Source organism: Cyprinodon variegatus, unplaced genomic scaffold (assembly GCF_000732505.1).
Source record: "Cyprinodon variegatus isolate N-32 unplaced genomic scaffold, C_variegatus-1.0 Scaffold292, whole genome shotgun sequence".
Classification (NCBI taxonomy): Eukaryota; Metazoa; Chordata; class Actinopteri; order Cyprinodontiformes; family Cyprinodontidae; genus Cyprinodon; species Cyprinodon variegatus.
In genome coordinates this window covers 170,679-198,639 of record NW_015150745.1, presented here as the reverse complement: position 1 = coordinate 198,639, position 27,961 = coordinate 170,679, and the positions used below count along the sequence as shown (strand labels likewise).

The 27,961-nt window shown below is 37.2% G+C and overlaps 1 protein-coding gene across 1 annotated transcript in view; it reads right to left on the bottom strand.

Annotated features, from left to right (window-relative positions):
* Nucleotides 1–27,961, bottom strand: part of LOC107090368 (neuropilin-1a-like) — a 92,556-nt gene that overhangs the window by 40,012 nt on the left and 24,583 nt on the right. The window contains exons 3-5 of the mRNA XM_015383697.1: nt 24,003–24,184; nt 9,383–9,610; nt 7–177 (exon numbers count right to left, since the gene is read on the bottom strand). Coding sequence (XP_015239183.1) covers nt 7–177; nt 9,383–9,610; nt 24,003–24,184 — 581 coding nt within the window. The remainder of the gene's footprint in view (nt 1–6; nt 178–9,382; nt 9,611–24,002; nt 24,185–27,961) is intronic.

The window sequence follows — 27,961 nt, the reverse complement described above, 5'->3', positions numbered from 1 at the left end:
TCTCACCCTCGGCCTCATGCCCAGCTGGCAGGATCCTCTCCCGGATCGTGTAGTTGGCCGTGAACCCTTCCCTGGCGATGGCGTTATCCGTGGTGATGGTCATGGACAGGATGCCAGTGTGGGAGATGACCCGACCTGGGGACGTATTGCCACAGTATCTGCCGATGTGGGGACCCACTGAGGAAAAACAGTCAGAGAGAAAACAGGCAAATCAGCTTTTTGAGCCATCTAGCACAACAGTTTACATCTTAACTTCATTCTCAGTGTGAGAAAATGTTCAGTTTAGATTAAATACAAACAATAAAAGTTAATACCTAATCTAAATTACTGTGAAAAAACTAGTGGTATGCCTGTCTATGTGATATTGATATATATATATTTTTTTATATGCTTTGTTTATTTTGCAATTACAATGTCATTTTGTTGTACTCGTTTCAACAAAAGGCTTTCTGATTCAATAACTTGTAATTATTATTTCATTTCTTGAACTGTAAAGTGCCTTGAGATGACTTGTGTTGTGAATTGGCGCTATATAAATAAACTGAATTCAATTCAATTCAATTGAATTTCTTCCTGTGTGTAAACAGTATTTCAGGTTATCAGTGTTTTTCATGCTCGTACAGAGCTCTCCCAACTAAGCTCTGATTCATTTTAAGGCTGTTTTATAATGTCCTTAATAACTGGAAATGTTTTTTATGTTCTTTATTTATTTTATCTTTATTTATTTTATCAGCTTTGTTAGAAGCCGATGTTGATAAGGTGAACTACATTTTCACCTCTTGTTAAACCTCATCTATCCAACTAAAAGGTATTTCCTGCCTTGAAATATACATGGGGGTCTACATACCACACCTGGATACCACCTGATCATTCCAGGATAAAACTAAATTAGTTTCTTTTATGTTGGTAAATGAAATGTTGTTTAGACATCATGTAATGTTTGTCTAGTAGCTAAAGTCTGGTTTCTACACCTGTTTAATCCTCTCCTGTTCTTATTCATAAAAACTGTGTTTTATAGTATTAAATATAATAAAAATTGGTTTTAATCACACACGTTCTTTAGTTGTCAACTGAGTCCTACATTCAAGCATTAAAATCATCCCATCAAGGATTGCCTGTTTCTGAGACCCATTTTAAATCCCCACCAGGTTGGTAGAGAATAGAAATAAAACTACTAATTTACAGCAAAACTGCACTGTTATTTTGGTTGATTAATCAAAACACTTTCATTAAAACAATAATTACCTATTATCTTGAATGCTACTTATAACAGGTCAACCCAAAGACAGGTATTAGCCATCAGCTGGCTACCAAAGAAACCAAGGTTTAAAAAAAAAATGTAATATCTATTATTCACTAAAAATCATTGCAAAGAAACACCAAAGAAATTGACAAGGCAGAGATTAGAGAATAAAGTTTAAATCAGTTTAGCCCCCCCTCTTCTTCTTTGTGCCCACTGCTTGTCAGCTGGCTGATTAAAGCTCATAAGCTGACATATTTGGATTTTTACAAACACTTCAGAAACTGTTATACTTATCTTTCTCCAAAAAGGTACAAACATTAAAAAAGGTATTTTTCTGTGTAGTTAGAAATTTTTACTTAGAACTGAAATTAGCAGGTTTTAATGCCGAGGGAGAGTTTCCCTTCAGTTTATCCATCATGATTCTGTTTTAAATAAAATCTGTTAATCCAAATTATAGATCTGTGTTTTTCTGTGCGAATACTTTAAAAAGTGTAGTTTTTCTTTACCCATAATGGTATAATATCTCAAACCAGGCCATGCCTGACCTGTGGGTGTTAACAGTTTAAAGCAAGGGGCTATTTTTATTGTCCCTCTCATTTATATTTCTATAAGGCAGACATAACAGCATGGATCTTGCCCTTGAACAAAATGTTTATGTGAGTTTCATATTGTAACATGACTTTTTTTCCAAAGAGAGAAAGAGAATATATTTTTTATGTGAAAACTGGCAGCATGATGCCTCTGATATTTGAATGTATAATGGAGGATTTTTGAAAAGACAAGTCCTCTACAATTTAGAAAAAAATATACATGCAAAACCCTGTACCCACTCCAGAGGGAACACCTATTAAACGCGTGTGGGAGCGTGCGCACTCTGTTTAAAAGTTTCTCTTTGCATCGCCCATACCAGCTTACTTTGCAAAAGAACAACCGACCTTTCAGAGAGTTGGGTTTGGGGCATTGCAGTCTAACAAAAGAAGCCAAACGACCCCCATTCCAAAGGGGTTCACCCCTTCGTCTGTTCCAATTTGCATGTTTTCAAAACAAAAACAAGGCTTTGTTGGGCTACTTCATAAAACCGCCAACTTAACACTATTCCTGACATGTGAATTGAAAAATCTTCCTGGATGGGAAGCCAAATGTCTTCAAACTTGGAAACAAAGTCCAGTGGATTGTTTTCAATTTTCTTTTTTTGGAATGACTGTGACCTGGATGCCTGAGAACCTTTACCAGCATTTTCCAAAAAAAGATTCACAATTTTTCCACTATATTAGACTGACCAAACGTGAAAATGGTGACCAGCTCGTAGGACGGCCTTAACGTAAACATATCACCAGAATGATTGACAACTAGGAGGACCACTTATTTTAATGATCCACCCGGAAAAAGAAAATCCGGCACTACAGTATACCTTTAAGAAACACTGACAACTTGTTTTAGTCACTGACCGCCTCCCTGTTGAATATTTCTCATGGCTCCAGCAGACTTAAATTAAATTTCAGCCATTGCTGTATTCCCAGAATCTGATTACTTTTATAGAAGTTTTCACATTTATGCAAATTACATACAGCTTTTTAATAATTATTATTGGGAAAAACAGTTTTAAAGAAACTTCTAATAAAACAGGACTGATTCCAGTCGAATATTAATTATGTTATAAATATTTCTACTCCAGAACTGTCAGGTTAAATGAACTGCAACTATTACATTTTCTTTTTTCATTTATTTTCCCACTATATTCCCCTTGTCTGACAAATTGTAAGCCAGTAATTAACCGGCATTAATCAACTGGAAGCGTACCGAGTGAAAAATCAAACCCTTTTTGTTAAGTAACAAATGCATTTGGACCTTCTTATGAAAAGCAGAGGAAATTGGTGAAAGTAATTCCTCTGTGGAGCAGGAGGATCAATTTTACAGAGATAAATGCAAAAAACTGATGTGTGCATTTATTATCTAGGGAATTAAACTGTCTGGAAAATAAATATCTAAAAGTCAGGAGTATTTTAGTTTCATGAAACATTCAGAGAGACAGTCCGTTTTATGTCTAATGACATTTAAAGTCCACAGTTTGAGGCTTTTCCTTATCTGCGACTCCCAAAATGAAGCTTTTGGTGCTACTCGCTGGAGATACTGCGTCTGCTCTCTTTTATTATTTCACTAAAATATATTCTTTAAATTCAGCTTAGAGGTAAAGAGCTAAAAAAAAAAAAGAAAGAAAGAAACATGAAGCACTCGCACAGGAATGCTGAGCTAATCTGATGGATTACGTTTATCAGTTACAGTCTGAAGCAGGTAGTCGGCGATCTGTGACGGATTACGTTTGGAGCTATTTCAGCCTTATCGCAGGACGTGTGAAATGGTTTTTACTCCAAAGCTGTCGGCTGATGCAATCAGACCTAAAATAAGGAAAAACAAACTCCTGCAGGCCGCGAGGAATCACATATATATATGAGGAAACTGGATATGTGCAAAAAAGAATGAACTCAAGCTTCTTTTTTTGATAACAGCTTGAGCTTAAAGGTTCATCCTGGATTTCAAGCTATTGTTTCACAGATTCACATGCAAATTTTAAAGATATTTTATCTGATACACCAAGACAAGGCAGTCCATAATTATCTAGCTTTACTGCGCCTAAAGATGCAAGTCTCTTTAACCTTGTGAATCTTGGATTTAAGCTCAGTCAGATCAAATAATAACTGTGGAAAAAAGTCTTTCCACAGATTACTAATTAGACCAGGCATCCCCAAAGTCGGTCCTCGAGGGCCGCTGTCCTGCAGGTTTTAGAGGTTTCTCTGCTTTAGCACAGCTGATTCTGATGATTGCAGCTCAGCAAAAGCCTGTTATTCAACTATCAATGTAAATCAGCTGTGCTGGAGCAGTGAAACTTCTAAAACCTGCAGGAGCGGCCTTTAAAGACCGACTTTCGGGATACCTGCTAAACTTTCCTGACAGCTTTATCGTTGCAGCTCTTTTAATCATGTAAAGCACTTTGCATTGTTATTGTACTGAATTGTGCTATACAAATACATTTGCCTTGCCTTGCTGTATTTTTAGGGCTGTTGTCCTGTTGAGAGGTGAACTCCTGCCTCCTTTCTTCTAACAAACACACACATCATGATGCTGCCACCCTAAAGGACAAACTATACTTTCTAACTCCGACTTTTTAATAACCATTTACATAAAATGTCAGGTTTTTGAGGGGCACAACTCATTGTTGTCTTATTAGAAGAGCACCTGAGCTGGGGATCAGAACAGCTCCTCCAGAGTTACAATGAGCCTCTTGGCCTTTTTTTTTTCTGATACATGCTGCTATTTTAGAGAAAAGGCCTGATATTTCTGTTTGAAATACCTTTTTAAGGATCTTATGTAATATTGTAATATAATGAAACACTAAATTTTGATTTTCAGAAACTATCTCTATGCCATAACAACATACACTGCAAAAACCATCTAGAATTAAGTAAAAAAAAATAAAATCTTAAATTGTGTGTATTTACCCTTAATTTTATCAGATAAATAAGATGATTTGCCAATGGAATGAGTATTCTTACTCCTAAAACAAGATAATTAGATAATTTGCACTTGAAATAAGACAAAGCAATTCTTTTTTTCTTATTTTAAATGTAAATTGTCTATTTCCATTGGCAAAGTATCACATTTATCTCCTAAATTCAAGAAAAAATGCACTTAATTTAAGCAAAAAAAATAGAGTTCTATTTTTTGCAGTGTAAATACACATATATTTAAATATTTCCCTCATCTAAGCCCCCTCTAAGCCTCACCTGGTGGGTTGAATACAAAGGAAAAGGTGGATATCAGATAGATCTCGTAGAAGCAAATAGTGAGGGTCTGCTAAGAACATCTGGTGGAGCCCTCAGTCAGGGGTATGTTCAACCTGTTTGATTGGACCACATTCTCTGCCTCTAATGCTTATGCGGATCTCCGTAGCAAGTCGTAAAGTCAGTGGTTTCTGTTGTGGCGCCCCCCCATGAACTTAGGAGATGCTGTCAAGCTGAAGAAGGAGTCCCTTTGAGCCTGGTTGGCTTGACACAAGAGGCAGCAAGCTGGTACCTTAAGGCAAAGTGCTCTGCTACCAAGATGGCTGCAGAGCCAAAAACTCAGGCCCTTAAGGAATTTTGAGAGACCATAGAAACTCCTGGCTGAAGTCAGTGAGGTGGTAAGAATCACCCTGAGAGCCTCAGGTGTCTTTTTTGTTGACAGGCCTCTAAAATGCGCTTGGTGGGCTGACAGACTGGGGTTTCTTTCCCCTTCAACAAGAAGAGGGACCAGAGGGTGTGTTCCAGCTATAGGGGAACAAACTGCTCAGCAGTCTCTGCCTAATCCTCTGCAACAGGATAAGCTGAAGACACTGAGTACAAGTACTTATAAATATAAATGCTAAATATTTAATAAATCTTCATAATATATGAGGTTCACCTTCTAACCTGAATATCCATCCATTTTACATCACACTTATCCCTTGTGGGTCATGAGGGGTGCTGGATCCTATCTCCAGGCGAGAGGCGGGGTACACCCTGGACAGGTTGCAAGTCCATCGCAGGGTCACACAGAGACAAACAGGACAAACAACTACTCACGCACACCTAAGGAGAATTTAGAGAAGTCATGTTTTTGGACTGTGGGAGGAAGCTGGAGTACCCAGAGAGAACCCATACATGCACAGGGAGAACAATCAAACTCCATGCAGAAAGACCAGGATTTGAACCTGGAACCTTCTTGCTGCAAGGCAGCAGTGCTACCCACTGTAACACTGAGCAGCCTGAACAATAACCAACTTTTTGTGGATGTTATAATTTCTTCACATATCCCTGTTCAAACCACTATTTTCAGATTTATATTTGTGAAAAAAAAATTGAAATCCTTTTTTTTTTTTTATGATAAAATCATAATCTTTGTTGGTTTTTCAAGTAAAATATTGATAGATTAGGTAGAAGTCTGGGAACATCTAGGGGAAAAAAGTACAAATCACTTAGCACCCAGTCTGAGAAGTACTTTAGAATAATCACAGTGCTTAATAATAAGTTATTCATTCCTCTTTCTAATTCACCAGAAGCCAACGTTTCCTAGAATCGTTCAGGATTTCTCCTACAGACTTTGTTGAGGCTTATTAAGTTTTTCTTTAGATCATGGGTACTTTAATTGTAAATTAGAAGCTAATTTAACATAGCTCAACTTTAAGTTGATGAAAAAACGAAAAGAAAGAAAAACAGTTAACATATATTTAAAAATGCTACTTTATATATATATATATATATATATATATATATATATATATATATATATATATATAGCTGCAGATGTCTGATTTAGTCTAATTATAAAAAGCATTTTAATCAAAGGAACCGAGCTGAAAGAACAGGAGAAGAAAGCTCCATAATCCAGTCCTTAGAAGTCTGTGTTATCAGTCCATGACAAACAACACGTCAGTCTGAACCCTCCTGCAGAGATGCTCCCTTATCTTCCCTGACAACACGGGAACGCTTGGCTCAAACAAACCCACGCACGTTCTTCAGCACAGATGCACCTGAATGCACACTGACAAACGTACAATCACAGATCGTTTGACAGGAAGAGTCCTGGCAGGTTGGGAACACTGGCACAGCTTTAAAGTGCATGTCAATATCAGTGTACCTGTGCCAGTCCAAATGTCCCTTATGTTGCCATGCCTGTCTCCTCCCTGGCAATAATCGGGGAGAGAAGGCTCTCTGGATACCTCGGTGAGTACTGTGGGCCATCGCTGGCAGCAGTCACAGTACCAGGCCGAGGTGTGCTGCTCTGACGATTATCTGCACGCTGTACGGCTAATTAGGCAACAATGGAGGCTGAGATGAGCCGTCCAAGCTAGCGGAGTGGAGTGAACAGAGGGTTGAGCAGGTTGCGTCTCCGTCATTCATGTGCCGATTTTCCAAATGTGGTCGGTGAAGGAACAATGAGCAAGCTGCGTAGGAGTCCCCCCCTACACTTTCAGTACATCCAGCTGCCATTTGTGCAAAGGAGAATTTGGTTTGGAGTGATGATTATTACCTAGTGGAAGCTCTGGTTTATTACTCATTTTCTCAACTCCAGTTTAAAGCACTTCTTTCTGAATATTTCGACTATCAAGAACCAGTTGAGCTCCAGGGTTTATTCTGAAGGAAAGATTTGATCAATCTAACATGGAACACCTTCCTGACCAGATGAACACTTAATTCCTCATTACTTCACTTTAATGTTGGAAGAAAGTGAGCCACATTTAGATCCAGAGTTCACAGGAAATTTAACTCAACTACAGCTAATGATGCCAACTCATTTTGTGATCTCTTTTTTTTTTTTTTCACAAGGAGTAACCTTGACCACTCAGTTTTTCTTTCAGTTTCCAGTGTGATTCCAAAGGAGGCAAACCTGACTCTTTTCCCTTGCAACTGATAGATTTTACTTTACATATTCCAAAAGCTGATGTGTTTAACCCTACAACAGCTTCTCTCTTCCTCAAGTCTACACAACTCTGTTGTAGTCCGACTAAAATAGACCTGGGGTCTATCTCGTTTGGAGCCCCACTTGCAGAAAATCGCGTCGCTGTGTTCATCCCCATTTACTCTCAATGAGCGCTAAATACCATGACCTCTTACGATATGATTTCCTGTTGGATTAGACACGAAATCGTGTTCAGAGCTTAAAATGAGCAAATTAAATTAATTACTGCTCACAGGTTGGATTTCTGAAACTGGTGTTAAACCAGTTATAGTAATCCATGTAAGTAATTTAATATGGTACTTAGAAATACAAGAAAAAAATCAACTTAATGCTGTATAATTGTTGTTTACATCGGGATAATTACAAAGAATGCACCTTATAACAGGACTTACTTAGACTTACACAGATTTTATTGTCATTTTGTACACACATAGAGTATACAAAAAGAAATTTCGATCAGTATAGCTCGCAAGACATTTCGATTTTTAAAGTGCAGCAATGATAAATGTAAACATAATACTGCTATATGATTTAAAGATTGCAACATTCAGGGTGTTATTTTTTCTTCTAATGGCAGTGGGGAAGAAACTGTTCTGGAACCAGCTGGATCTGCATCGGATGCTTCGAAGCCTCTTCCCAGAGGGCAGCAGGGACAACGGTCCATGGTGGGGGTGTGAGGGGTCATTGATGATGTCACGGGCTCGGGACACACAGCACTGAGATGAAATGTTTTTAATAGAGGGAAGAGGAGCCCAGATGATCTTCTCTGCTGTTCTCACCACTCTTCTTACCCTCTTCCAGTGTCAAAGGTGATCTAAAATCATGTCCTTCCTTCTTAATCTAAAAATCAAGGACTAAACATTTTTAAAAGCTTGAACATATGACTGCGTCTGACTCAACAACATCTGTCGCACTGGTTGAATTGAGGTCTCAGCTATGTAACGCTGTACACTCATGGCAGACATGATGTTCCCTTGCCTCTATCACCACAGCCCTACCCTCTGTACAGGAGAGCGGAGAACCTTGCCTATTCAGCCAGGCCAACAATTCCCTTTAACGACCCCCTTTCAGAGACATAGACAGGTACGGGGCATTGTCTTGAAAATTTTAAAGTTCTGCACTAAATTTAGATCAAAGTTGAACCAGTTAATTATTGCACTTAAGTAATTTTCCAGTTGAAATTTTCTGCTAGAAGTTGGAAAATGTCAAACTCCCAGTATAGATAAAAGGCAGGATACATTTTTATTAGTAAACTAGTTACATTAATTTATGCCAACGTATTAGAAAGTTAACGTTTTAGAATTAAAGCCACACCAAAAAGTAAATAAAACTCAGTTTAATTCTAAATATAAGTATCTCTTTCAGCATCTGAACAGTTCTAATCAAAATGTTTAGTAGTTAACAATCCCAATAATTCATATATATTCAGTGTAAAAATTAGGAAATTCTGAGCTAAATTAGCATCAGATGTAAATATACATTTATTAGGTTAGCTTATTTTATAATTGATTTTAGTAAAACTAATGAAATCTGATACAAACTTCTAAACTATCTATAAAAAGTAAGCTAGTTAAGTTCCTTCATGTTTACAGCTGAAAACTCAAGCTAAGTTGTTAACCTGTGTGATTTCGGGTGTTTAATGAATATCTGCTTCAGCCTCCTCACCTGCAGGGAAGCCATCCCAGATCTCCAGCCAGTCGTATCGGCAGACGGCGCCGGGCGGCGGCGTTGTATCTGGTTCCATGTCGAAACTGTTGAAGTCCACAACGATCTCTGCCATGTTGGCGGCGAATATCATGAAGGTGCAGTCCAGATTGTTTGGGTACTTGTCAGGAAATCCTGGTGTCTCAATGATGCCGCTGGAAGCAGTGAAGTTTCTGGAGCATTCTGGACCTGAGGAGGACACAGATTATGATTTTAAGGATCCAAAACATCCTTGAAATCAGTATATTTTTTGTTAAAGGAAACAAGATCAGAGGACAGTAAAGCCTCACAATGTGTTTCAGCCTCACTTGAGTTTTGAAACTTGAATATATAACAATAGAATTAGAGAACAACACTTATTTCTAATCCCCTCATCATTTGAAAATATTGTTTCCAAGCCTCCAGGTTATTTTCTGAAGTCAGAGCTGAATAAACACTGAAACAGGCAAAACTGATCCTTTATCGGTGTTGCTTTCAAATGAGGAGAAACAGCCAATCAACATCACAGATCCACCTCTTTACTCTACCAAGGATATAAGGGGGTTCTCTACATACAGTATTTCTTTGCTTCACATTCGACACACCTGGAGCGTTACTGCAGGAAAAAATATCCTCATCTAAACAAAGTTCACGATGGCAGGTTAAGTCCAAGCAGATTTGAGTAAATTAAGGGATAAAAATGGCTTTTTCAATCCAATTCAATTCAGTTTATTTATATAGCGCCAATTCTCAACACATGTCATGTCAAAGACACTTTACAGAGACAATTCAACCAGATCATACAGTCGGATCGGTTTAAAGCTTTCTATCTAAGGTAAAACAGCTGTTTGCATCGACCCATTGATTCAAAGGCAATCCTTCACACCAAACATGCTTGTAGCGACAGTGGAGAGGAAAACTTCCTTTTAATAGGAAGAAATCTCCAACAGAACCAGAACCAGGATCAGTGTTTCCAGTTTTTCCTGCTATTACTTCAAAATAACCAGCTTGCATGTAAACAGCGCGCTGACTTTAAGGTCCTAATGCTGCTTTTAAATAACCAGCTTTGGATATTTTTTTTTTTTTTATTTTATTCTATTATCTCCTCTACCTACCTTATCATTATGTCATTATCAAACAATTGAGGTGGGCAGTCCTCTGCTTTAGTATTGAAAAGCATCTTTTATTGCATTTCCTGTTCTGAATGGTGGTTGAGAGGAATAGATCCCTGTATTGGTGAAGGATAACTGATTAAATGCTATTGATGAAAAAAATATCTCTTTACACTTGTTGTTTCCACCTCTAAAACTAAAGGTTGCATTTGAAATAAAAACTTTACAAGACTATGCAGCTGGAATAGGCGAGATTTAGTTTAATTTATTTGTATCCATTTTTACAGACTTTTAAATCTTTAATTTCCTTTAAAGCACCTTAAAAACCTTTAAATAGGAATGCTTTAAAACTTTCACCTATGTGTCAGTTTTTGTAGAGGGCTCAGTAGCCCATATGGAGTCAATGAAAATCACCAATTTATCCAGATATATTTTAAAGAAAACAATATTTGTCCTTCTGAGGCGAAACCAATGACGTCTGTCTTCTCTTTCCCTGTGGGTCCCATCTGGGCCTGCGTTGAGTTTGACTTGTATTTACTGGCTGTCTCTGGCAATTTGAACATGTCAACATGAAACAAAACGTATAAAGAGATGAACTAACAAACAAACTGAGGCAAAGCTGCAAAACATTCACACGCAGACAGAAATCCACAGATTTATTTGCCTGTATATACTGTCCTAAATATTAGTTTTCTTGCAGTATAAGAAAACATAACAAAAACTGGAAACAAAGTCCAGTGGAATATTTTTAACTTTCTTTTTTTTTTTGGAAAAAGTGTCCAAAATGAGTTAATGTTAAAAACAAATTGTCAAAGAGTTTCCTTAAATTGGATTAAGACAACTTTAACAAATTAGACTAATATTGTCAAAGGTTTTTCCATCTAATTATAGAGGTAATAAAGGTCAGTCACATTTAAACAGTAGTTTTTAATGTTAGTTTATCCGCCTGTGAAACAGCAGAGATGTTTATTTCTTTTAACAGAAACGTTTGAGCTGTTTGGTTACATCTATTAGCCTACCTATTTTTAGACTTCCCTTAACCTTTTTTTAATGTTTTTTTTAAGGATTTTTTTTGGCTAAAGGTTAAAGTTTTGGATCCTAAACGCATTCTTTATTCTTTATTTTTTTATTCTCAATATATATATCCAGATTTAAGAGATGAATGTTTCTGGTTTTGTTTCATTTGCCGTCACTCTTGTTTTAAAAGGTGGACTTTCCCCACCCAGCAAGCAGGAGAGCAGGACATTTTTTTTTCTTTTTACAAAACAAAAGCCTGAGAATGCAAACAGTTTCCTTTTTGTTGGTCAAAACTGTGAATTAAACAGTTTCGCCAAACAGCACTGGTTCAAATGGATTGAAATTATGCACTTTAACTTTGAAGAGAAAAAAAAAAACCTTCAGAGAGCGGTTTAATGATTGTTTTTAGCGTGGTTAACCGTTAGCTAACCGCTAGCTAGCCGCTAAAATGTCTGTTGTTTGTTCTGTGATACACAGATCAGTTTGGTGAAGGCATTTCAATTTCAAACTCATATCAGTTGGAGATATCGTGACAGTAAGCTGTGTATGAAGGTGTTACATCAGAAAGTGACGGAATAAGAAAAAAAAGATAACAGTAGAAACATTTAAAATGGACACAACTATCAAAGTCAAGCAGAAAGTTGTCTGCTTTTGTTATGTTACCTGATGTAGGGAAGGACTAATTAACTCTTAGATTTCTGACAGAAAAAAAATCTTCAAACATTTTGTGAACTTTTACATGAAAGAGAGTTAAAATCAAAGCTGAGGAAACTCAAAAGGTATAGCATAGTGAAAAAAAAAAAACAACAACTCCAGACTTCGGATGCAAAACAAATCCAGGCACTAATAGAGCCTCTCAGGGGCAACCTTTAATTTTCCTGCTAAATATTTCCCCTCAATAGTAAGATAAACAACATTTCACTTATTTTTTAAAAAACATAAATCAGTAAGTCAACAATTCTACTAGTCTGCTCTTCTAGCAGAGTTTGGTTAAGCAGTGACCTCCCCCCAACGCATGGGTACGAGTATAAACTCAGCTCACATTGCAGAGACACAGTGTGGTCATGTGTTTTAATGGATCATATATTATTAATTTTTTACAAGCTATGCTTCTTTATGTTACATTACTGATAACATAATAATGTCTACTTCAACATGTTAACTAGCAGTATTAGTTTTTACTTTTAGCTATCGTTCACGATTTCTGGAAACAACACAGGACACAACACCAAAACAACAACAACATAATCAATCAATCAATCAATCAATCAATCAATAACAGTGAAAAAGCGCCAGGCTCTGGTGCAATTTTCAATCTAAATGTTAACAGGAAAAGTTTTTATAACTAGAACAGATGAACTGGCAGCCCATGCAAGGGGACAACAATCACTGTTACTCTGATGCTAGCTTTGAAATGGTTTACGGAAGAATCTTATAAGAACTATACTAAGGGTTCATTATTAGGCATAAAAAAGGCAACAAGCTGCTGAAGTTCAAAGAAAAACTTCAAGGGAGTGGGGGCCTAGTGGTTAGAGTGCATAGGGCATAGAGTTTGGAATCTTGAGGTTCTCAGTTTGAGCCCCCCTCCCACAGACTGCCACTCTAGGTCTCTGAGCAAGACCCTTAACCCCACACTGCTCCCCGGGCGCCGCACAATGGCAGCCCACTGCTCCCCAAGGGGATGGGTTAAATGCAGATGCACATTTCTCCAATGTGAGATTAATAAAGTTCAATAAAAAATGAAATAAGAAATCAATATCAATAAAACTCCAATCAGAATACTTTCTACTTCCTTTTTTTATAGATATGTTCATAAATTTTTGTTTAACAACAACATAACATAGAACACAAGCTCAGCAGTGCAGAAAAGAGAAGTTAAGATAGGGAGCACACACATTTGCATCATCACAGGGTCCAAATCTAAGCATTTATAAAGTCTTGCGACAGAATGGTAGACACGTGTCCTTCGGCATAGTCCAGGAAGGGCTTCAATATGCGTCCAAAAGTGTCAGTCTTAGAGTGGACAAGGCCAATAGAAAGTCAAGAGGGATATATTCTAAAATAAACTTCTTCCACCCAAAAATAGAAGGAGATTTATCAGAGATCCAATGTAACAAAATATTCTTTCGAGGACAAGAAAATAGGACATTATACAAATTGCTCTTGTTTTGATTTTGGATATGTTTGTTTGGTAGACCAAGAAGAAGAGATACTGGATAGAGATCGATATAGGTTTTATTATTTGTCCTAGTTTCCACCAGAATAGATTCCCAGTATATCTGGATCTTAGGCAGGTCCAGAGACAGCGTGTGAGGCTGCCTCATGTATTTTGCATTTAGGGCAAAGTGAAGAAGACTCTGGTTTAAACTTAGACATCCGTTTTGGGGGCAGATGAGCTCTATGTAGAAATTGGCCCTTTTTACTTTCTAATACTTAAGTCAGAGAAAAATAAAAGAGAACTGAATGACAGCAGACTTTCTCCCATAACAATTGTGTCAGAACCAGAGAGCGTTATTTGTATGGTTGATAACTCTATGCCGCATTACAGCTTTCTATTTATATAAATGACTTAATTTGTTCATAAACTCAAGCGATCAAATAGCAGAGATAAACATGTAAACGAAGCAGCCATTTTTTGGAAAGCAAGCCATTTTTGAGAAGGTCACATCCTGGATGAAAGGCTCTGTCGGCTCTCATCCGTCATCCCTGCCGGCGGCTCACACCTCGACATGAGCGATGTCACAAGACAGAGACGGATGTCGGCGAATGGGAGATGACACGAAACATGGATGAGGGGGAAGCATCCCTTAGAGGCGAGGACTGTGCGTGTGAAAGTTAACATGCTGGAGGAGGAGGAGGAGGGTTCTCATGTTGCCGGGCCAGATGTGACCTGTGCGAGCATGCGAGTAAACATAAATCCACGCGGAAAGGGGAGCGCATGCACACACATACCGCTGAGGACCCCTTGCTGTTGACACAGGTGGTGTCATTAGAGGGCTGACATGATAAATGATGAAGAGGGACGGTCGCGAGGGGTGAAGCATGTTTCGATCCTGCTCAGCCGGCACGATATGGTGAGGGTCTGTGAAATACGCAGCTGGGGCCTCAAATGTGTGATCTAGTTTAAAACAGTCTCACATTTATGCATTAAATGTGTTAAAAACATCCCTCATTTCACTGTTCTATGAATTTCCTATAAAAACTAAAAGACTTAACAACCTTAAACCAGTTTTCTACCTGTACGTTAACATTGTGTATTATTTCCTTAAAGTAGAAAGTACACCTTGCTCAGTGGCCTGCTTTTATGCATATCTCTCTCTGGTAATGAAACAATCAATTGAACTGTTTCTTTCTGGGATTTAGAAACCGATGGAAATGCCTCTTCTGGTATCTTTATGTAATTGCTTTGGGTTATGTGTCGTATAGAAAGAACACCTGGGTTTTGTCTTTAGATGTCTCTTTCTTTATTCATTAATTGACAAAACTGTCCCTCCAAGTATATTTGTATAATCTCTCTGGGTTTTTGTCCAATAGGAACTTGGTTTAATGCTTTTCTAAGTGGTGTCTTTTCTGGAAGGGAGTCACTGATAAACTTCCTGTCACCATTAGTTATTTATAATCTGTGTTTTCTCTACTATGAAGGTACACCCGCGTTCTTATTATTATTTAATCCTCGGTGGCAGACTGGTTGTGTTTACAGAAGCAGTTATCGAAACCGACCAACGGACAGCAATATTACTGACATTAAATCTTTGTTTTTGGCATCACTGTTATATACAAAGTGTGATTGGTATCCTTTTTATGATATTTTTTTTATTTCTGAGCAAATGTTTTCAATGTTTTTGATTTCATAAAACTTTCTGTTTCTTTCTCCCTTTAGAAAGTGGTTCTGACCCTTTCCTTATGTAATCAACTGAATTAGATTTTTTTTCCCCAACATGTCTTTATTAGAATTTTAGTACGGTAGTATAAACAAACATCTTGAACAATATGCAAAATGTGACAATAACAGTAGCAGTATTTACTTCTCAAGCCACAATAAAATACAAAAAAGGAGTGCCTCTCACCATCCTGGTTCCAATGCAACTGGTCACATAATCCACATATCCTCTTTATATTGAGACTTAAGTTTAACAGTATATTTCCTCGTATAAAATTGTCTTTAGGAACTGCAGTTAACATGTTATTCAGTCACTTGTCTTCTGAGAAGTTCAAATTATTGACATACCTAATGAAGGAATTCCAGATGGACTCAAACAGATAACGTTTCTAAGTCAATTAGAATTGATTGTATTGGGTGTGCCAGTGGTTCAGTGGGGCTTAGTCCTTGACGTGGCCGACCCGGGTTCGAATCCGACCTGTGGTTCTTTGCTGCATGTCTCTCATACCCCCTTTCCTGTCAGCCTACTTTAGAAAAAAACAAGCTACTAGTGTTGTAATAACAAAAAAAAAAAAAAAAGAAAAAGAATTGATTGTATTACATATTATAATAAATTAGACAAAATATAAAGTGACCTCATTTTGACTATATGACTGGGATAGACCAGGGTGGAACTGCTTGGATCCTCATTGAAAGTGGATTAGGATAAATTATTTATTGAGGCTGTCTTGAAATGATTGTTAACAACAGCTGCTCCACAAATAAACTGGCACTAAACTTAAATAGTTTGCAAGAAGTAGGAAAAGATCAAGTAAGTAAAATTCAAAGGTTAGACCAATGTTATTGTGTCTGTTTTCAAAGCAAAATATATTTGGTCCGATGTCTCCAGATTCTCACCACTTTATTTATTTATTTCTCTTATTTGTACATAGACCTCCCTTCAATCAGCGGTGGGTGGGAACTCTTCTCAGGGGAAACAAACAGACATGTGTTTCTGGTTAAAACCAAGAAAAAGAGCTGGATGAATATAGTTGCAGGAGGATGGACATAGAGTTCCCACTTGGTTGTCATTTATAAATGAAATCTGCGCTGTGGTCAGAATACAGGGTGGAGCGATATGACCCGTTACTGCAAAACACTAATTACCCGCTGCCACTGAATGCCGTTTTTAAAGCCAAGCGGAGTGTGTCATCTGGATGAGCACTGCAGTTTCTAATGGCAGTGTTTAGGGGTTTGCATGTTTGTAATAACAGACAGGGAGTAGGCAGGCGGAGATAGGAGCTGAAGCCACAGACAGATGCACGGAAATGCAGAGGAGTAGGTGAGGTTGAACGCAGCACACAGCAAAATTTCACTCAAAGATTTCAACACCCATCTTTTTCTGGACTTTGTTGTTAGAAACCATCAATAAATCAGGAAGAAATAGTTTCCTGTGTGAAAGTAACTCTGCATGCACAGCTATCCACGCAACTTCCTCATGCTGTGGGTTTTACTTTGATGACGGAGCAAAACCATTCTCCTGGTGTGGTAACTCAACCACAATGACTTTGTTATGAAAGTACATAGAAGGATTGTTGCTTTTTATTTTTGACCAAACTGCAAATGTGGCTTTTTCTCAGTTTTCTGAATGCTTAGAGTACAAAAAAATTAAATGTTCCAGCAAAGTTGATTTTGATTATAGCGTCAGATGAGGCTATAAATTCTGTGGAAAAGATGAATATATAATAAATTTCATTTCAGACCAAAATGCATTCCAGACATGGATTATCATGAATATTTATAGAGTCTGGGTGGAGGCCTTTTAAAACCAACAACCACAACCAACATCTATCTACACCAGGCTTGTTGGAAATAACATTACATCAACAAAAATAAATCTTTTATAAATGTTTTCACAACAAAAGTGCTCCAGTTTATAAAACAATATAGATATCAAAGATCAAAGGACTCAAAGTCTGTTTTGACATCAAATCTAGCGGTGCTGGATGGAATAAACTAGATCAAAACGAAGAAACTATCTATGTTAATTTGAAATGCATGTCATTGGACTGCATTAAAGAAACATATTAGACTAACTTGGAACAAAAGTGACTGAAATGAAGACATTAAGACTAATTTAGAAAGAATTAAAAAAAAGGCATGGATCTGTTTTACATATATTGATTAGATTGAATCAAGTGGAATTAGAGAAAAGAATCATAGGCCGTTTCTCAATATGTGTACTTGTGCGTTCTCGTGTGCTCTAGTGCTTTTCCAATTCACAAGAACAGCAGACGGAGAACAGACGAAGACCCCAGATGTTGTTCTCGCCCCTCCCTCTTTACCCAGCATGCATCAGAGCAGACTTGTCCATTCTTGAGATTGACAGCAGTCCCAGCATGCACTGCGGCAGCAGCAGCTTTCAATGGAGCCTTCACAGAGCTCTGAGTATAAAGTTAAAAGTTCTCTTTTCTGTTGATGTTGTTCAAGAAAAGTATGTTTTAAGATCATATGAGGTGAAAACATTGTACTGTCAAGGGTAGGGTGACCAGATTTGGGTTTCTGAAAAGGAGGACATTTTTTTGGGGGGGGGTGGGCGGCACCGCACTGGGCATTCGAACCATCAGCTCTGGGGCTGGTCCTGGTCCAGAGCCAGCCGGGGACAGAGCGACCGAACCCGACCCGGTGATGGTATGCTTCCCCCCGCCGGGGTATAAAAAAAATAGAAACTCAGGGTCTGTAAACTAAAATAAATTTGAATTTCAAGTTTTTTAATAATTAAAGAATGATGGATTAAACTTGTTTCCTTTGGATTAAATTGTAAAAAATAATAATTTGGGCTCTAAATTAGATTACTTGCATTCAATAATAATCATCCTGAATAATAAAAAATCTGATGATGCTGGGATGTTTGGATATATTTAGATACATTAACACATAACAAACTCCAGATGTGAGTTTAATGACATTAACTTTAATTTGAATATAATGAATTAGAATTTGGAGAGAACTAGACAGTATTTTTTAAAGAATTTAATTCAAATGTGACGAAAAAAAAAAAAAAAAAGGTGTAACTGAAATACTTTTAAATTATTCCGACTTTCCAATGAATAGATTGAGCTCAGATTTGGATTGTTTTTGACTTAATAGCTTAAAAATGGAACAATATTTAGCATTCAGTTGGATTGTGCATTGTTATAAAAATATTGCACTCATGGACTTATAGAAGAAAATAAGAATACGCTGAACTAAGATAGAGGATTTGTGATTTAATTTAACTTCAAACTACATTGAATTCACCTAAATGAATAAAAGTTTTTATTTGAATTGGTGAGGTTCACAAAAAATGTATAATTTGCTGCTGTTGTTGTATATTAGTGCCAAATGCTTTTTATTTTTCTTCTTTCCAACATCTATAACCAAAAAATGTCACCATGTTTATACATAAATGAATCAAAGGGCCAAAATGAAACATCTACTTAGAAAAAAAATACGCTTTCACGTGTAGGTTAGATAGTCACAGATTAAACACATTCAAAATGTATTCAACTGAACTTGTGTTTCTTTTTTTTTCCAATAATCTTTGCCTGGGTCCTGCTGGCACCGCTGCATTTACTCTATTCAGAATAATATCCCAGATCAAAAGACGAATCAGAAAGAGAGCCATTATGGCACGAAGAGGGAAGGCTGGAAGCTTCGACTGAATTTAAAGCCTATTTGTAAGCAGAGCAGCAGCTCCATTTAGCAGCCGGTTACAGTTTGCTGCTCTGGCTATAATGGATTTTAAATGTGGCGAGAAGAAAAGGCAGCAGCATGGCAGGGGATTACCTGAGTGAGAACAAGTGCTGTTTTTAACTTGTTAGAAGGTGAAGGACCCATATTGAGGCCAGAACGCACACACCCACATAGAAACACACACTTCTGCCCCACTTTCAGAGCTGTTTCTCTATGCCACCGCATTCGTCTCGTCTGCAGGTCACCCCTGTTGCCTCGAAGGACAAACAGCCCATTAGCTAAATGAGCCCGAGGTCCCACACACCTGTCTTATACACAGACTCTAAGGGACACAAAGACAGGGCAATAAATGCATATGCAAACAAAAAACATCCTGCAGAAAATAGGACTGGATACTGAATGCTTAAGTACATTTATAGCTCATTGGAGGCGATGCTCAATAACAGCAAGGCTCAGGGCTGCTGGAAGTCATTTTGAACAGGGGGTGCTCTGAACATTTTTTTGTTTTTAGGACGATGGGCCTATAGGCCTATTTAAAATACAATAAATAAAAATAAATAAATAGACTAAGATCTACTACTTTATTGTCATTTTATTGTATTTAAAACACAGAATCGTAGGTGAATATATGCGCTATTAGTTAAACTTCTAAATAAAATTATACCAACACAGATTTGGTCAGCTGGCATGAACCTGAGTCACTTTGTTTATGTCAAACGTGACTCTCTTAACTCCAAAACCCATTTACGCAAACCACAAAGAAATAATTATATTATTATACTATTTAAACGTTATTGAACAGTTCTCCACATACCTTACACAAAGAACACAGGATCAAAATAGATCATAGATTAAAATAACACTCTCTAAAATACTATGGTTACGTTAAACTGCACGAATAAATATGAAAGTGTGCAGTGGCATCTTGCTCTTATTTTGAACCAGTAGGCTGCCCTGGTTACACGCCAGGTTGGGTTGCGGGCAGTACTCGAGTTGAGGGGGATGAGGGGGGGATGGCATCCCATTTCTTAAAACAAATATAAAAATCATCCCCCTTCTTAAAAGACTATCCCCCCATACCATCCCCTGTGAAATTTTATTACTGAATGTGTAAAATGTCTTCTCTGTATTAACAGTAATGGCAATAATATTGCCCTTTCAACATTTGGAGGGCTGTGGGCTTACGAGTAGCCTGAGCAAAATAAATAACATCAAAGAAGTGTCCTACCATGACTATGAAGTTGATCCCAGAGGGAAATGTGTCCTCTGCATTAGTCCCTAACTCTTTAGGGGCAGTGATAGCCATGCCAGTCCAGGGACTGACTAAATTTCTACTGTAAGGTGCCTTTGTCAAGCAAGGTCAATGACCGACGTACCTGACATGTAACAACCATACCATGCATAGTGCTTTAGGTTAATAGAATATATAAATTAGGCTATGTATGCTTACAAAAAAAAATAAAAAATCACCAGCCCCTTTCTTTTTACAACTAGACAAATGGTTGCGGGTGCTGACGCTTCCTGTGCAACCCCTATCGGAGGCGGCCTGACAGTGTTTCCTCACTCTGGCTGCTCTCTGTTGTCGTGTCTATACTGTTTTTCTTCATTGGTTTTTCCCGAAAAAATCTGAAATGCGTAGCTTTGCCATATTTCCTCTCGGTTTCTTTCATAAGTCTGAGTAAATTTACTAGTCTGCTGCAGCAAGCGGGATACCACTTCCACCACTAGCTTGCTTGACGTTGCCATGACAACGTAACTTCCATGAACTTGTGTTGATTAGGCCTCAAAATAATTACATTAAAATCCAAATACATGTCATAGTAAAATAAAAAAGACAAAATACTTTGCACACATTTATAAATTGTGTAAAGTATTTTTTATGTTGTTTAAATAGATCTCCCTCTCACCACTAGGGGGTGCAGCAGCACCCCCACTTTCCGTGGCCATGGCAAAGCTGTGGTTCTGTTTCTATGGAAATCAAAATCTTTAACTTTAAGGTCGTTTCAGTCTCAGATGCTTTTTAACACTTTAATGCATCAGTCCCAGAATTGCCAAATGGATATCTGTGAATGACCAAAAGAAAGGTAATAAGATCACTGATGATCCGGATTCAACTCTGGAAAGATCACCACTCATTTGACAAATCCAAATTTACCAACATCTTGTAAAAGCACAACCAAGGAAACACCATGGTGACCTACATGTGCAATATCATTACCCAGACTCTCCAATGCCATCCTGACTGAACTGTTCAGAAAAAGTTAGTTTACAGAATAATTAAGAGTAATGATTCAAAAAATACTGTTTAGGAAGAGACGGTGACCTGTCTCTCCATTGATCACATAACGCTCTCTAACTTGCGCCCATGTGAGGATTGTTATTTCTGGGAGACATGTGAACGCTTGTTCTTCTCTGGGGAGTTAACATTATAAAAATGAGACTCATGCAAGCTCTGTTTTTATCTGATTTATGTCCAGACTCCCCCGGTGGAAAAAAAAAAAAAAATGAAGTGGCCACAGGAGATTCTGGGTGTTGGCGGATGCTCAAATAAAGCCAGGAGGGAAGAGAAGATACAAATGTAGGACACAGGGATCGGGGTTTCTATCAACACTGGCACTGTTTATGTAGGTCTATCCTGAGAGCATCCTGCTCCATCGGGAGCGTCAGCCTTCCAGTAGGTTGTTGAGTGTTTAGCTTGCAGCACAGAGGTCAGCGTATCAGAGGCTCTGCTCCAAACCAGGACGTCAAACAGAGATATTTATAAACCCGTTTCTCACATATGACAAGAGCAAAGGTCTCTGATCTGAATAGATAACAGGGTGGGGTTTGTCATTTTGATTGTTGACATTTGCACCCTATATTTTACTTCAATAATTAATGATTAAACTGTATTTAGAGAAAATGTTTCTAATACAGTAACACTGCAAAAAATCTAAATAAGTCATTTTTGCTTAAATTAAGTGCATTTTTTCTTGAATTGTGAAGGTAAGTGAGACACTTTGCTAATGAAAGAAGACATTTTACAATTAAAATAAGAAAAAAACAATTGTATTGTCTTATTTTAAGTGCATATCATCTAAATATCTAATTTTAAGAGTAAAAATACTCATTCCATTGGCAAATCATCTTATTTACCTATTCAAATTAAGAGTAAATACGCTTAATTTCAGACATTTATGCTCATTTTTAGATTATTTTTTCCCGTGTGTTTCTCATCATAATCGCTGCTCGTGTGGCACACTGTAATCTGAACTGTCATGAAGCTGTGGAGAGTAAATGATGCGCTCTGAATGAAGACTTGAGGGAACAATAAAGCAAAAGGAACCAATGTTTAATTGTTCAGATTCAATCACTCCAACAGATGGACAAAGCCATTAATGCTGTGTATGTCCTGCCTGTTAAAGACGTCTGAGGCTTAATATTGGCAACCTGGGACATCATCTTTAAAGATATTCGCGGAAATCTCTTGGGATCAAAAGCCTGAGCCACAAACTCAAAACTTTCATCTGCCGTTTTTTTTCAGTGGTGTTTCTAAACTTTACTCCCATTTTACAAACCTTGGTGTTAGAATTTATTACAAAAACTTTTTAAATATACACAAAAAAAACATGATATGTTTTTATTTTACTCTTGTCCTGCTGAATGTTTGCTTGCCTCCTCCTGTCAGCCATCTTTAAACAGCATTAATTATTAAGCTATGTGTCAATACAATAGGAACTGGAGGTGACTTAAGCTCCTGTCACACTTTGACGATTTAGCCAGCATATGCCGGACGTCCCAGAATCTGCTAAAACGCTGGCAAACGCTGAACTTTCCATGTATTTTTTTTTTATTTTTGGCGTATAGATCGATTATTTATAACATGTCCAGAACTTATGTCTTGTGACAGCCTAACGTATACATAACGTATGGCATTGGAAAAAAATAATGCAACCGTTTCTGGCATTTACTTAATTATATTTATTTTCTTTAACTAAATTGTTTAATGCCCTACCAAGCTAACATGCTTTAACACATTGTGTTAAAGTAACGAAATATGATGAAGTAAATGCCAAAAAGAGTTGTATTATTTTTTTCAGCATAATGCCCATGAAATGTCACAAGCCAGTGTCCTGAGGGGGGCAGCAACGCGCCCAGAGGTGAAGAGTTCTTTGATCGCATTATAAACTGGCTGCTGTTTACCGCCTGTCAAAATAAAAAAAGAACAAATAAATAAAAAGAAAGAAAGAAGGTTTGCAGTCGCAGCAGATTCATGTCAGCTAGGAAGTTTGTTGGTCCTGGTCGTGGGCGTGAAGGCACGGCGGATTCATCAAACTCATCTTCTCGCTCACCCTATGAAGTCTAGAGGAGTACTGACCGTTTCCTCCTGTTAACCCTCCTTTATACCAAAACGCTGCCAATTATACGTACATTATAAAGCTAGCTGTAAGTTGGAAACACGTTCAGCGGTTGTCTGGAACACGTCAAAATGTTGATATGCGTTGGAGATAAGTTACGCATAAGTTATGCACAAGTTACTCATATGTTTTATATAAGCAAGACACCACAACTTATGAGTAACTTATGCTTAACGTATGTCAAAGATCAGATAACTTACCTGTAACTTATGCCCCATGTATGGCATAAGCTGGCATACATCCAGAAATTTTTGAGCATGCTCAAAATTTCTCAATATACTCGCCGTATGTTGACATGTGCCAGCTTGTTTTAGCGGTTTCATAACTTATACAAAACTGACGCATAACTTATCCAACGTATACCAGCGTTTTTGACAGATATTTCGTACGTCAGGCATACGCTGGTCTAAATAGTCAAGGTGTGACAGGGGCTTTGATGAAACACAGGGGAGTTGAATTTATCACTGTTCTCAAGAAGTTACCTGTTTTGAGGACCTCGTATCGAACTGAGAATCCAGCTCCATGGGTTTCATAATCAGAGACGAACTTTATAAGGAGCTGCTTGCCACTCGAGATGATTGGAGAGGGAGCAATTTTCCCGCAAAACTTCCCCAGCATGGGCGACGTCTCATGTCCGCCATTGTAGACTTCCAGATAGTCATACCTGCATGAGCAAGAGAGGAGATAACAGATCAGTTTAGGGTTTTGCAAAGAATGCTAAGTATTTAAAAGATGCTTCAGTGAATATAAAGCATTTTAGACTTCCAGGAATGTTTATGCATTTCAGATGATGTTGCTTCAATATTGATCAGCCCCTGAAGCACGTTGTTTCAGATTTCAAATGTTTTTCTTCCATAAAAAGGAAAAAAAAAATCTGTTTTATTTACAGATTTCTAGCTTGTCTTATCTGAAATGCAATGCATGTGCTTTTAAAACAAAAAGTCTGATATCACTGATGAAAATTTCACTTCTATTTTGTCACCTGTTTTTTTTTTATGTATCATTTTTACCAAACAAAGTAGTTCCTTTAATGCATGCAGCCTCTTCCCAGAAAAGCTAGATTGACTATGTGCATGTCTCCATTGCACACACACTTAACACAGATAGGAAAATATATCAGCTGTTGCTGAAGTGGATAAATGAAAAACATATTAGATAGATATCAGAGGGGAGAGGGAACATGAGGTTTCTCTTTCTCAGAGCGAGGGAGGAAGAACAAGGCGGTGATATTGAGAAAATTATTCTCACAGTGAAACTTTATCAGTCTCTGTTGTTTGGGTGAACCTCCTACCACCTCTGCAGCAGCTCATACTTTACTAACACACAATTATTCTTTAGCAATTCTCACATTTAAAGGCACATCTCATACAATATCTGAATAAATGCTAAAGTTTCAGCTTTTTTATCACTTATTTACTTTTTAGAGTGGAGGTCTTCAACAGCGGTACACGACCCCTAGGGGGTCCACAGAGGTACTGCATGGGGGTCGCAAAAGTTTTGGTTGATTATACTTTTTTTTATATTCCCCACTGCCATTTTTCCACTGATTGAAATGTCTTTAAATACACATTAACATGAATTCAACACACTGTAGCATACAGAAAAATGGAGGCAGAAGATGTCATTCAGTCATCAATGCACACATTCAGAGACACACAGGAGCTCTTTCAAGCTGGGCACCGTTTCATTCACAACACCTGTCCCATCAACAAGGAATCAGAAATACTTTAATAATCCCAGGGAGAAATTACATGAATCCATCTGTAATAGAGAGACAATAGGACCAGTTTGATATAACACAATTTCATACAATATATATAATTAGGGGCTCCCTGCTCCATCTCGCCATCAGTTTGTGGGTCCTTGGCCTGGAAAACGTTGAAGACCCCTGTTCTAGAGCCTAAATTAGCTCTTATAGGGTTTAAATCTGTCATGGTTCTCCCCTTTTGGGACTTCTGATTTATCAATCTTTCGTTTATTTTCCATTTTGTGTTAAGCAGTCTTTAGTTTCTTTCTGTTGGTGTTTTGTGTCTGTCTCCTTCCCCTTAGCTCCCTTCTAGTTACCTCCACTCACACCTGCTCCATATTAGTCCATCCTCTCCTCTGTTCCCCTTATATACACCACCTCTGCAGTCACTCAGTGCTGGTTCCTTGTCGTTATTATTTTGTTTCTCTGACGTCACCTCGCTCCCCATGTGTGTTCACCCTGATGTTACTGGATTTTTTGCTTCTCTGTATTTTGTATTTTTGCCTCTGTTGCCTTGGACGTGTCTAGAAAACTCCCCTCTGCCTCCTCACCTCTGCATTTGGGTTCCTTAAAAAACCTCCACTTAACCTGACAAAATCAACTAACATAGAGTTTTAATTCATATTTTTAGGTTTTAAACAAGTAGGCCTACCTTCTGTTGGAATATGAAACTCTAATTATTAGTGGAGTTAAAATGGTTCTGATTTAAGTAGTTATCCATGATAAACATCGGTGCAGTCTCAGCTTGAGTAATTAAAGAACTGATTTAGCTAAAAAGCTATTTACTGTCAAGCTCACAGCTAATCATAAACAAGCTAATAGCTAATCAGAAGCAAGCTAATGGCTAATCAGAAATAAGCTAACAGCTAATCAGAAAAAAGCTAACAGCTAGTTATCAACCTTAATCAGTGTCAAACTAACCACTCCTTGAAGGTAAAGCAGGGTTTCCGCGGGTCATTGAAAATAATTAAAAGTCATTAAATTAAAATTCATTAAATGTGATTATTGTGGTATTTAAAATGCTTTATAAAAAAAAAGTTTATAAAAACAATTTCGTCAGATATATTAGATGTATATATATATATATATATATATATATATATATATATATGTATATGTATGAGAGTCATGGGCACTTGTTGATGGCATTAAAATTATTTCTAAGAGCATTAAAATCATGAGATTAGAGGTACTTATTCCTGTATAAACCCTGTAAAGTAACTGCTAATTATTTCAAAAAAATATTTTTCTGCTATACTGATTAAATTTACTATAGTGAAAGGAATAAAAAACAGGCATGTAAGGTTATAAAGGCAAACCATTATTCTGATGAATAATTATAATCAAACAAGTACAACAACCAGATGGAGAGAGTTATTTGAAATGTTAAGGCCTGGAAACACCTTAACCCTGTGAGTCCTAATCAAAAATGTGTAACAGTAGACGTTGCTTCAAAACTTAGATTTGACAGATTCACACTTGTCTGGCAATCCGCAGCAGTTTTGAAATCTCTGTTTTAAGAGGGAGTTTGACCTCTAACCCCTTAAACAAGAAACAGTGTAGAATATCAAAATATTTTCTCAGCCCGGCTAAAGCTTGCCGGTATGAATCTGTAGAATTACAGGAATGTATGACTAATGAGACCAATTTGCAAAGAAAACCCAACCCTGGAGCTAATTTATGACTGTTGTCAGTTTCATTTCATGTCAACACCTAGGAGACTGTCAGAGAAATTTACTCTTCATTTTATAATAAAAAATGATTTAAAATGAGCAAATAATCTTTATTTCGACAATGAATAAAATAAAGTAGGCCTACATTGCAAACTTTCCAACCAGGCTAATTTCTTAGCCTTCCTATAAGTATGGACATATTTTATTTAATTGAAAAGCGCATGTTAAAGGAACAATAAGCACTAATCATGCTTAGTGTTCCAACACACAAAACAGATACCCACCCATCAAAGTGTTGCGTAGGTTATTAAATCAAGACTGCAGAGTTGTCAAGTAACACAATACAAATACCTTATCTTGCTTAAGTGAAATTATTGGCTATCTATACTTTACTGGTGTAATTACTATTTAGAGTTTTAACTTTCTATTCCTTGCATTAAAAAAAAAAGACTCATTAGTTTTGTTTCATTTAAGCAAATTTTCATTATGGCCAGTTGGTATTTAAAGAAAATAAAAAAAATCAAAACAGTAATTTGTTTAATCAAGATAATTAATTTCTTTGTGGTCTGACTCCGTGCTGCACCAACTTGCTGTTCACCACATACCAAAATAAATTGTTTTTAAGATGATGCAAAGTTGAATTTGACACTGTTGCCATTAGTTAAAAAACTAAGAAAATTAAGTATAAAGAAATAGAAAAATTAGCATCTTTCTTTAGGATTGTTTTCTGCATTACTTTCACGTTTGTACCTTAAACAGTTTTAAAAATAGTATTTCACACTTTTACTTGAGTAAAAAGCTTAAGTTGATACTCTACAAAAGTGTTTTTAAATAGTAGGATTTATACTTCTACTTTAGTAATAAATATTAATACTTTTGATACCTCTGCAAGAGAGAGAAAGATGTAGCGCAGCTAAATTCAAGGTGATTCCTAGGCTTCTAGGTATTGCTGAGACTATTTCTGGTCTCCCTTTCTCTTGGCTTCTCTGTTTTTAAGCCGCTTCTCTTTCACAAAGATAAA